The 12471-nt window shown below is 48.2% G+C and overlaps 1 protein-coding gene and 1 long non-coding RNA gene across 7 annotated transcripts in view; one reads left to right on the top strand and one right to left on the bottom strand.

Annotated features, from left to right (window-relative positions):
* The window catches only part of LOC142311109 (uncharacterized), a 127875-nt gene that overhangs the window by 43713 nt on the left and 71691 nt on the right, over positions 1 to 12471 (bottom strand). The window lies entirely within an intron of this gene.
* The window catches only part of LOC142311088 (zinc finger BED domain-containing protein 6-like), a 91136-nt gene that overhangs the window by 39940 nt on the left and 38725 nt on the right, over positions 1 to 12471 (top strand). For 4 of the 6 annotated variants that reach the window (XM_075349166.1, XM_075349164.1, XM_075349169.1 and 1 more), the window contains exon 6: positions 11189 to 11288. The exons of 1 other annotated variant lie outside the window; for it this stretch is intronic. In XM_075349166.1, coding sequence (XP_075205281.1) covers positions 11189 to 11288 — 100 coding nt within the window. Of the gene's footprint in view, positions 1 to 1604; positions 1767 to 1874; positions 3015 to 11188; positions 11289 to 12471 lie in introns of those variants that run through there. One more of the 6 variants, XM_075349167.1, reaches the window with a different exon arrangement.

Here is a 12471-nt window from a genome sequence, read left to right as displayed (position 1 = left end):
TACAGCAGTACATAGTCACCAATTGTAGGATTCACATAAATATGGTACAGATCAAAGAGAGCTAATACAATACCAGGTAAGTAAATAGTGAGGGAGGTGGTGTGGGTGCGCCTGCCCCACGCGTTACGCCACCATATGTGGCTTCATCAGGGGTAAGTTGAGGAGTGACCAGAGCCTAAATATATATATACAAAAGGACCATTAATAATTACTAACCGGTGGGTTGAATAAACCACTCACCAAGCAGGTGAGGAGGGCAGAATCCTCTGTAATCTCCCTGTAAACAGGAACCAGGCTGTCGGCGTGCGTTCCACAGTGGAATGCAGCACCATGTGATCCGGTCATGTGACCGGAGTGACGTCAAGCCCCGCCCCTCAACTCCTATGGAGTACAGAGGCAGTTATCAGCGTCATTCAGAGTCTGGTATCACTAAGGATACCACAGATAAGACCCTGAACAGCAGATGTGCACATCTATTGGTTCCATAGTAATGTAATCCTTTTAGTGTAAAACAGGAAACTGGTCACCCCAGTGTGTGCTGAAACAAAAGAACGACTTAATATTTTCTCTGCAAGGACAATACACATTTAGATACAATATAATGCACAGGTGCAAAGCAACAGGAATAAGCAAACAAACAGGTATACCAATGGAGCAGAGAATGGGTTAATTGCAGACACAGTAAAGCATCCTAGAGAAAGTTTATATGGAATTCTCATGTTTATAGTGGAACAAAGAGGAGAAGGTAAGGGGAGCCCAATCAAAATGCAGGATAAAAGTGTCTATTTTTTATAGTACCCAGTAAATAAAAGATTCTCATTAATGCCATTGGGCATAACTGTATCAAGCTGGAAAATCCACCAGGATTCAGTTCTCAGGAGTGCCGGAGTGGGATTACCACCTCGTATATTGCTCAAAACTTTATCCAAGCCAACCACGGTTGTATTTCCAATTCTGCTCCCATGGTGTCTAAGATAGTGCTGTGCCACTGTAGAGATCGTTCGTCCCTGTTTAAGATGTTTAGAAGCCAACGCAATGTCCGAGAAGTGTTTTTGAATACGATGTCGCAGCTCCTGCGAAGTCTGTCCGACGTAAATAAGTTGGCAAGGGCAGGTGAGAGCGTAAACAACGTTCTGGGACCTACAGTTCACATAATGTCGTAATAGGTACGACCTCTGGGTGCGATGGTTACTAAAATTGGATACAGGAGACATGAATTGGCAAATAGAGCACTGTCCACATGGGAAAGATCCCTTCAAAATGGTTCCTCTCCCAATACGGGTGGTAGGTCGTGTGAAGTGGCTCCTACAAAGGTGGTCCCTCAGATTTGCTGATCTCCTTGCTGTAAGGAGTGGTCTGGAAGAGATAAACTTTTTTAGGTTGGAATCAGACAACAAGATGTTCCAATTTTTATTCAGGGTCTGATATATATCTGACCACTGACAATTAAAAGTGGTTACCAACCGTGGAGAGTCATTTTTGGGCTTATGGTCCTTAGGTTTCAGCAAAGTATGGCGGTCCGTGTTGATGGCTTTACATCCTAAACATCGTAAAGTTGGTATACCGGTGGGCCAATTTTTTCGTTTAAGAAGAAATTGCAGTGCACAATCTGATTTTCTTGTACAGGCACAGGATCTGTCCAAACGATTCAGAACGAGAGGTTATCCACGGAAGATCATTCATCGAGCATACCAGAAAGCCATCAACACGGACCGCCATACTTTGCTGAAACCTAAGGACCATAAGCCCAAAAATGACTCTCCACGGTTGGTAACCACTTTTAATTGTCAGTGGTCAGATATATATCAGACCCTGAATAAAAATTGGAACATCTTGTTGTCTGATTCCAACCTAAAAAAGTTTATCTCTTCCAGACCACTCCTTACAGCAAGGAGATCAGCAAATCTGAGGGACCACCTTTGTAGGAGCCACTTCACACGACCTACCACCCGTATTGGGAGAGGAACCATTTTGAAGGGATCTTTCCCATGTGGACAGTGCTCTATTTGCCAATTCATGTCTCCTGTATCCAATTTTAGTAACCATCGCACCCAGAGGTCGTACCTATTACGACATTATGTGAACTGTAGGTCCCAGAACGTTGTTTACGCTCTCACCTGCCCTTGCCAACTTATTTACGTCGGACAGACTTCGCAGGAGCTGCGACATCGTATTCAAAAACACTTCTCGGACATTGCGTTGGCTTCTAAACATCTTAAACAGGGACGAACGATCTCTACAGTGGCACAGCACTATCTTAGACACCATGGGAGCAGAATTGGAAATACAACCGTGGTTGGCTTGGATAAAGTTTTGAGCAATATACGAGGTGGTAATCCCACTCCGGCACTCCTGAGAACTGAATCCTGGTGGATTTTCCAGCTTGATACAGTTATGCCCAATGGCATTAATGAGAATCTTTTATTTACTGGGTACTATAAAAAATAGACACTTTTATCCTGCATTTTGATTGGGCTCCCCTTACCTTCTCCTCTTTGTTCCACTATAAACATGAGAATTCCATATAAACTTTCTCTAGGATGCTTTACTGTGTCTGCAATTAACCCATTCTCTGCTCCATTTGTATACCTGTTTGTTTGCTTATTCCTGTTGCTTTGCACCTGTGCATTATATTGTATCTAAATGTGTATTGTCCTTGCAGAGAAAATATTAAGTCGTTCTTTTGTTTCAGCACACACTGGGGTGACCAGTTTCCTGTTTTACACTAAAAGGATTACATTACTATGGAACCAATAGATGTGCACATCTGCTGTTCAGGGTCTTATCTGTGGTATCCTTAGTGATACCAGACTCTGAATGACGCTGATAACTGCCTCTGTACTCCATAGGAGTTGAGGGGCGGGGCTTGACGTCACTCCGGTCACATGACCGGATCACATGGTGCTGCATTCCACTGTGGAACGCACGCCGACAGCCTGGTTCCTGTTTACAGGGAGATTACAGAGGATTCTGCCCTCCTCACCTGCTTGGTGAGTGGTTTATTCAACCCACCGGTTAGTAATTATTAATGGTCCTTTTGTATATATATATTTAGGCTCTGGTCACTCCTCAACTTACCCCTGATGAAGCCACATATGGTGGCGTAACGCGTGGGGCAGGCGCACCCACACCACCTCCCTCACTATTTACTTACCTGGTATTGTATTAGCTCTCTTTGATCTGTACCATATTTATGTGAATCCTACAATTGGTGACTATGTACTGCTGTATACTGTCCTTTGGTACTGCTTTTGTGAGCTAGTATGCTTTATATTAATTCATGAGGTTTTGGTTGGTGATGTGCCAATTTGCTCATGGGTAGATCATTCTTTTGATCTTTCCCATTTTTAAATGGTCTTAACAATATTTCTCTGTGTTATTAATAAACTTTTTCACACTTTTTGCATGCAACAAGGGACTCCTCTTGCTTGATTCCATTATCCTGGATTTTCCAGTATATGTTTGGTGTAGTTGTGCTCACTCTTTCCCATGTTTTGTGTTCCAGATTCTATTTATGGGTTGAAGCACACTTCCATTACCTATATATATTTAATGGTGGTGCCGTCCCTATTTTGTTCTATGACAGTGCAATTACAGTGATGCTGTTTTGTTTTTACAACCATTCATCGTGTGTTGAAAATGTTGACATATTTTTTTATTTTTATTTTTTTTTAAAACTGTTTTTGCATATATATAAGGGTCCTGTTGAAGCACAAGGAAGTGAGAAACGGCCGTCGTCCATTAGAGGGTCTGCACCCGGCTCTCTCTCTCCCTGCTACTTTTAACTGCACTTTATGATGGAATAAAGCACTTTAGAATACTGGATGGTGTGTGCCGCAGATTTCTTTTTTCTTGGACATCATTTAAAAGTACAACTCGTCCTGCAAAAATAAGCCCTCATACGGCAATATTAACAGAAAAATAAAAAGTTCCGGCTCTCGAAAGAAGGGGAGCAAAAAACAAAAATGTAAAATCACCCTGGGGTGAATGGGATAAATGTAACTTTTTGATCTCATGTTATTTGACTTTTTTCCGCCAGTATGATAAAGCATAGTTTTTTTGCCACATTTTTTTTTAGTTTTTTTTATTTATGGTATTCACTGAAGGGGTTCATTAGTGTGACAGTTTTATTGACTGGATAATTCCACCGATACAAAATATGTGTCCTTTTTTCTTTGTCGCTCCATTGGGAGACCCAGACAATTGGGTGTATAGCTTCTGCCTCCGGAGGCCACACAAAGTATTACACTTTAAAAAGTGTAACCCCTCCCCTCTGCCTATACACCCTCCCGTGCATCACGGGCTCCTCAGTTTTATGCTTTGTGTGGAAGGAGGCACACATCCACTCATGCATTCTCATATTAGTTATATCGGTTGGAAGAAAAGTGGGCCCCCACGGGGCCCCCGGCATGTTCCCTTCTCACCCCACTACGTCGGCGGTGCTGTTAAGGTTGAGGTACCCATTGCGGGTACAAAGGCCGGAGCCTCATGCCGTTTTCCTTCACCATCCCTTAGCGGCTCTGGGAGAAGTGGGATCCTGACCGGTCATCCATTTACTGGGACCGTGCTCCCTCCGCAGCCCCTGTGGGAATCTGCCGGACAGGAGTCTATTCATCCTCAGGGACCGGGCCCTGCATCTCTAAGGTACTCTGTGTCCCCATGGGGGCTGTGCATGGAGCGCCTTCATCCCGGACGCTGCAGCAGCTGCTGATTTGTGAAGACCGGCGGACTTCTGCGCCGACCTCGCCTGCTTGTCGGCCGCGGTCTTAAATTTAGTCCCCGGCTTCATTGCGGCCTAGTAGCAAAACTCCCGCCCCCGGGCCTGTCTGTCAGGGGTAAGGGCGGGACTGCCGACCTGACGTCGGATGTGAGGGCCGGAGCATCCTGTATGTTTCCTCCCCCCTCACTGATCACTGTGGGGACCCCAGATTCCCGCACTTTTCTAGCGCCGCCCACGGCTCCACTCCTCCCCAGAGAGCTCCGGCAGCCATTTTTTTGGCATTTTGCCGGTGGAGGATTTCCAGGAAAGAGCTCTGCAACTCTGGGAGACCTAAGGCAGGGAATCTGGAGGACACACGCTCCGCTTTTTAGCGGTCGGTAAGCCACACCGGTCACCCGGTGCTGGTCCCCTTAGGGTGCCGGAATAGATACTATATATATATATATATATATTTCTGTTCGGTCGGGCTATATACCTTTTCCCATATACCCTCAGTGATCACTCTCCTAGGAGACAACAGCATGTCGTCCACAAGGAGCAAGGGTGCCAAGGCACAGGGTTATTTTGCGACCTGTACCTCTTGTGCGGCTATGTTACCTGCGGGTTCCACCTACCCTCACTGTGAGCAATGCTCGACCCCTGTTTTGCTTGCTCAGCCGGAGCCTCGGTCACTTGTGGGCCCCTCGGCTCAGGTAGACCCCCCTGCTCCCCCTGTCCAGGCGGCAGGGACAGAGTTTGCCGTTTTTGCTGAGAAACTCTCTGAGTCACTTTCACAATCCATGGCTCAGTCTATGGACAAATGGTCTGCCAAGCTGCTTGAAGCTTTGCAGTCCAGACCGGTCCTTACACAGGCCCCGGGCCCTGTTGGATCGTCGCCTCCAGGCCCCTCTCTGTCCGCGCCGCAGCGCGCTCCCAGGGGGGGCCCTAGGTCTCACGTGGAGGACTCCTGCCCGGACCGCAGTCCCAGACCGGCTAAGCGGGCTCGCTGGGAATCTTCCCCGACTTCTTCACGCTGCTCGGGTTCCCAGCTTGAGGACTCTCTGGAGGACGAGGCGGACGTCGCAGCTCAGGGTTCTGACCCTGACGTTGCTCCTAATCTTGATACACCTGAAGGGGACGCCATAGCAAATGACCTTATCTCGTCCATCAACCAGGTGTTAGATCTATCTCCCCCGCCGCCACCTGTAGAGGAGTCGACTTCTCAGCAGGAGAAACACCAGTTACGGTTACAGGATAGAGTTCAGCTCTCGTCCCCCGACTCGTTTCTTCAGAACCTCTCCGCCCCCCGCGTGGGCCGATGCACTTTTTCAGGCGGTGGACGCTCTGAAGACAGAAGGAGTTGTGATCCCTGTTCCCCCCCAGGAACATGGTCGCGGCTTTTACTCCAACTTGTTCGTGGTGCCAAAGAAGGACGGTTCGTTCCGTCCCGTTCTGGACCTCAAACTACTCAACAGACATGTGAGCACCAGACGGTTTCGGATGGAATCTCTCCGCTTGGTCATCGCATCGATGTCACAAGGAGACTTCCTAGCATCGATCGACATCAAGGATGCTTATCTCCATGTGCCGATCGCACCCGAACATCAACGCTTTTTGCGTTTCGCCATCGGGGACGAACACCTTCAGTTCGTGGCATTGCCTTTCGGCCTGGCGACAGCCCCACGGGTGTTCACCAAGGTCATGGCATCTGTTGTGGCGGTCCTACACTCTCAGGGCCACTCAGTGATTCCCTACTTAGACGATCTTCTGGTCAGGGCACCCTCTCAGATGGCGTGTCAAAACAGCCTTTCCGTCGCTCTGGCGACTTTCCAGCAGTTCGGGTGGATCATCAACTTCCCAAAATCCAAGTTGACACAGACCCAATCACTGACACCTCGGGATGGAGTTTCATACTCAGTCAGCGGTAGTCATGCTACCGCTGGACAAACAGCTTTCTCTGCAGGCAGGGGTGCAATCTCTTCTTCGGGGTCAGTCACACCCCTTGAGGCGTCTCATGCACTTCCTGGGGAAGATGCTGGCAGCGATGGAGGCAGTGCCCTTCGCGCAATTCCATCTGCGGCCACTCCAGTGGGACATTCTCCGCAAATGGGACAGGAGGTCGACTTCCCTCGACAGGAACGTCTCTCTTTCCCTTGCAACCAAGACGTCACATCAGTGGTGGCTCCTTCCCAACTCTCTGTCGCGGGGAAAATCCTTCCTACCCCCAACCTGGGCTGTGGTCACCACGGACGCGAGCCTGTCAGGGTGGGGGGCGGTTTTTCTCCACCACAGGGCTCAGGGAACCTGGACTCCGATAGAGTCATCCCTTCAGATCAATATTCTGGAGATAAGGGCAGTGTATCTAGCCCTATTGGCTTTTCATCGGTGGCTGGAGGGCAGGCAGATCCGTATCCAGTCGGACAACGCCACTGCCGTCGCATACATCAACCACCAAGGCGGCACTCGCAGTCGTCAAGCCTTCCAGGAGGTCCGACGGATTCTGCAGTGGGTGGAAGCCACAGATTCCACCATCTCCGCAGTTCACATCCCGGGCGTAGAAAACTGGGAAGCGGATTTTCTCAGTCGTCAGGGCATGGACGCGGGGGAATGGTCTCTTCACCCAGACGTGTTTCGAGAGATCTGTCGCCGCTGGGGAACGCCGGACGGCGATCTCATGGCGTCACGGCACAACAACAAAGTCCCGGCATTCATGGCCCGGTCTCAAGATCACAGAGCTCTGGCGGCGGACGCATTAGTTCAGGATTGGTCGCAGTTTCGACTGCCTTATGTATTTCCTCCTCTGGCGATGCTGCCCAGAGTGCTGCGCAAAATCAGGTCCGACTGTCGTCGCGCCATTCTCGTCGCCCCAGATTGGCCGAGGCGGTCGTGGTACCCGGATCTGTGGCATCTCACGGTGGGTCAACCGTGGGCGCTCCCAGACCGCCCAGACTTGCTGTCACAAGGGCCGTTTTTCCATCTGAATTCTGTGGCCCTCAACCTGACTGTGTGGCCATTGAGTCCTGGCTCCTAGCGTCCTCAGGGTTATCTCAAGATGTCATTGCCACCATGAGACAGGCCAGGAAACCAACGTCCGCCAAGATCTATCACAGGTCTTGGAGGATCTTCTTATCCTGGTGCTCTGATAATGGTTTTACTCCCTGGCCCTTTGCCTTACCCACTTTTCTTTCATTCCTTCAATCCGGAATGGACAAGGGTTTGTCTCTCGGCTATCTCAAGGGACAAGTATCGGCGCTATCCGTATTTTTTCAAAAGCGTCTAGCCAGGCTTCCGCAGGTCCGCACGTTCCTGCAGGAAGTTTGCCACATAGTCCCACCTTATAAGCGTCCACTGGAACCCTGGGACCTTAACAGGGTGCTAACGGCTCTTCAGAAACCACCTTTCGAGCCGCTGCGGGATGTCTCTTTATCACGTCTTTCGCAGAAGGTGGCATTTCTAGTGGCAGTTACATCGCTCCGTAGAGTGTCGGAGCTGGCAGCGCTGTCATGCAAAGCCCCCTTCCTGGTTTTTCACCAGGATAAGGTGGTTCTGCGTCCTGTTCCGGAATTTCTCCCTAAGGTGGTATCTCCTTTTCATCTCAATCAGGATATCTCCTTACCTTCATTTTGCCCTAATCCAATTCACCAATGTGAAAAGGATTTGCACTCATTAGATCTGGTGAGAGCACTCCGGCTCTACGTGTCTCGCACGGCGCCCCTGCGCCGTTCAGATGCGCTCTTTGTCCTTGTCGCTGGCCAGCGTAAGGGTTCGCAGGCTTCCAAGTCACCTTGGCTCGGTGGATCAAGGAACCGATTCTTGAAGCCTACCGTTCTTCTGGGCTTCCGCTTCCTTTGGGGCTGAAAGCCCATTCTACCAGAGCCGTGGGTGCGTCCTGGGCATTGCGGCACCGGGCTACGGCTCAGCAGGTGTGTCAGGCAGCTACCTGGTCTAGTCTGCACACTTTCACGAAACACTATCAGGTGCATACCTATGCTTCGGCAGACGCCAGTCTAGGTAGGCGAGTCCTTCAGGCGGCGGTTGCCCACCTGTAAGAGGGGGTCGTTTTCGGCTCTTTTTATCGAGGTATTCTTTTACCCACCCAGGGACTGCTTTTGGACGTCCCAATTGTCTGGGTCTCCCAATGGAGCGACAAAGAAGAAGGGAATTTTGTTTACTTACCGTAAATTCCTTTTCTTCTAGCTCCTATTGGGAGACCCAGCACCCGCCCCTGTTCCCTTCGGGCTGTTTGTTCTTTTGTGTACACATGTTGTTCATGTTGAATGGTTCTTTTGGTTTTCAGTTCTCCGAACATCCTTCGGATTGAATTTACCTTAGACCAATTTATAAGTTTCCTCCTTCCTGCTTTTGCACCAAAACTGAGGAGCCCGTGATGCACGGGAGGGTGTATAGGCAGAGGGGAGGGGTTACATTTTTTAAAGTGTAATACTTTGTGTGGCCTCCGGAGGCAGAAGCTATACACCCAATTGTCTGGGTCTCCCAATAGGAGCTAGAAGAAAAGGAATTTACGGTAAGTAAACAAAATTCCCATGTTTTTTGTTACTTAAATATGTTTATTGGTATAATTACGCTTTTTTTTTTTTTTTTTTTTTTTGTAGCACTAGATTCAGCCAGACAGATCTGGGACAAATTATTATTGCACCCATCTTTCCTTCTTTAGGTTGTTACCCAGTTTTAATATGCTAAAGCGGTAATTTTGCACATACAGTAGAACCTTGCTTTACGAGAACAATCCGTTCTGGGAGCATACTTGTAAACCAAGTTACCTGTCTAGCAAAGCAAAATTTCCCATAGGAATTAATGGACGCTCAGACAATTCGTTCCACGACTTGTGCAATGTCCCATCCTGGTCCCCTATTGTGCCATTACACACACACACACACACACACACACACACACATATATTATGCTCCCCTTACCCTCCGTTCCCTCGGCGGCCTCCTGGTTCTTGTAGTCCGCAGGTATGTGTATCCGGTAACCATCGCGACGATGCTGGAGCTTCCGCTGTCAGCGTCATATGCAGCATCCGCTTGCCTCTGGCTGGCCAGCGCGCTGACGTCAAAGGCATGAGCCGCTTGCCTCTGATTGGTCAGTGTGCTGCCTTTGAGAAGCACTGACAGTGGACGTTCCTCCATTGTCGCGATGGTTACCCGCTACACATACTGTACCTGCAGACTACAAGAACCAGGAGGCCGCCGAGGGAACGGAGGGTAAGTGAGCATAGTGTGTGTGTGTGTGTGTGTGTACGTGTTTGTGTGGACTGTAAGAGCGAGCCAGAGCGTGGTGAAAGTACGTAACCGGAAGTGTGTGTGGTGAGTATTTGCTCATACAGCAAAGCTTGCTCGTAAACTAAGTTACAAATTTACAGAAAGCTTTGCTCGTATAGCAAAATACTCACACACCAAGTTACTCGTAAACCAAGGTTCCACTGTACTTTAAAACAGTGAAGCAGGTAATGGGTGGTAGATTCAGTGTCCCACCATACAAAGTACAATAATAGACAAAGTTATAAAATGTTTTGTGCTTAGGAAAATTACAATAACAGTTAAAAGCTCAGACAAGAAAGCTGTGGGAAAAAAAGCGCATATAGGGTCTTACCCCAGTATATAAGGGGTGGGAGGAGGGTGAAACTACTCACCAGATATCGTTGTGAAAGTCACAACAACTGTAGTCGCATGTAGAATATGATCAAAGGCTGCAGCCACCCGAAAAGGCAGATAACAGAGAGCATGAGAGAGGGGTGTTTAATACTGCGCCAAAAGATCACTGGAACAGATGTTTAGATTAATGTATCTTTATTTTCATCCAGGTCTATGGGTTTCAGGAGCCACTGCCCCCTTCCTCAGGACCGTCAGGAAAGACAAACATCAAATCTGTCAGACAGATTTGATGTTTGTCTTTCCTGACAGTCCTGAGGAAGGGGGCAGTGGCTCCTGAAACGCATAGACCTGGATGAAAATAAAGATACATTAATCTAAACATCTGTTCCAGTGATCTTTTGGCGCAGTATTAAACACCCCTCTCTCATGCTCTCTGTTAACAGTTAAAAGCTCAACAGTGCATACTAACCTACCCTGCACACTGTAATGGTGTCATGACCCAGCCTAAAAGTAATAGGTTTATTGCAAGTGACTATACAATAGTAGAAAAACAATGGAGCAATTGCACTTTTTTGGGGTATTTTTGCGACTTCACCACACATGGGGAAAAATAAATTTCCATCATTTTTCCAATGTACAGTATGTCAATGGAAAAAATAAAAGTTCTGGCTCTTGGAGGAAGGGGAGGAAAAAAAATGAAAGCACAAAATCAATAATTGGCTGCGGTGTGAGTGGGTTAAGGAAGGTGATGAGATTAGAAAATGATTCCTTTACTAACTAATGAAATTATTTTCTCTTGTAAATAAATTATATGTTGATGGATTTTTTTTTGTTCTTTGGTTGTACATCATTTGCACTATATATGGGGAATTAGGCTATAAATCTAGATGATGTCAAAGTTGAAGTTATAACAGATGAATCAGAGACTCAGGTGGATTTCATCCCGCTGTGTAAGAAGATGGATGCTTCTACAGGTGAGTGATAACTAGGGAATTCCTACTGTTGAAGGAAGTGATATCCACTGTATATCTGTAGCACGGCCTACGTGGGCCACGCTGCATCTGAAAAACTTTTTGTCTGAACTTGTGTGTTTTTAGGTTCCCGGACAGTGCACACATCTCATTGTTGAGTTTGAAAAGACTCAAGATTAAGATCTTTTAACTGACTTTGCAACTGTTTAAGTGTGGTGTCACACACAGCGACGAAGACAACGACGTCGCTGCTACGTCACCATTTTCTGTGACGTTGCAGCGACGGCCCGTCGCTGTGTGTGACATCCAGCAACGACCTGGCCCCTGCTGTGAGGTCACCGGTCGTTCCTGAATGTCCAGCTTCATTTTTTGGTCATCGCTCTCCCGTTGTGACGCACACATTGCTGTGTGTGACAGCGAGAGAGCGACGAAATGAAGCGAGCAGGGAGCAGGAGCCGGCATCTGGCAGCTGCGGTAAGCTGTAACCAGGGTAAACATCGGGTAACCAAGGGAAGACCTTTCCCTGGTTACCCGATATTTACCTTCGTTACCAGCGTCCGCCGTTCTCGCTGCCAGTGCCAGCTCCCTGCTCTCTGCACATGTAGCTGCAGTACACATCGGGTAATTAACCCGATGTGTACTGTAGCTAGGAGTGCAGGCAGCCAGCGCTAAGCATTGTGCGCGGCTCCCTGCTCTCTGCATATGTAGCACAGCGACGCGTGTCGTTATGATCGCTGCTGCTTCTGCTGTGTTTGACAGCTAAGCAGCGATCATAACAGCGACTTACAAGGTCCCTGTTGCGTCACAGAAAATGGTGACGTAACAGCGACGTCGTTGTCGCTATGTGTGAATCCAGCTTTACTCCTTGGAAATATTGAGCTGCTATTGACCTTCCATCCATATCCTGATAGTCCATGTGGGTTTAAGCCATGGCTAAAGAATGGCCTATCGGAAAATTACTGAAAAGTAAAGCCAGTAGGGATGAACGTGCACTACCGTGCTCCGTACTCGTAATTCCTGTACAGGGATGTGGAATTACATAGGGGCCCCTGGGTTCAGACCTTGGAACAGTCACTGTCCAGTGATAAAGCTGGCAGAAAGAGGAGTCTGCTGTCCTTGCTGGAATTCAAGACACACAGGTGTTGACTAAAGCTAGTCCAATTGGAACTGGCATTGGAGAGGAGAT

This window comes from Anomaloglossus baeobatrachus, chromosome 5, assembly GCF_048569485.1.
Source record: "Anomaloglossus baeobatrachus isolate aAnoBae1 chromosome 5, aAnoBae1.hap1, whole genome shotgun sequence".
In the NCBI taxonomy this organism is placed as follows: domain Eukaryota; kingdom Metazoa; phylum Chordata; class Amphibia; order Anura; family Aromobatidae; genus Anomaloglossus; species Anomaloglossus baeobatrachus.
The sequence above is the reverse complement of the archived record's forward strand: the minus strand, read 5'-3'. Positions and strand labels throughout refer to the sequence as shown.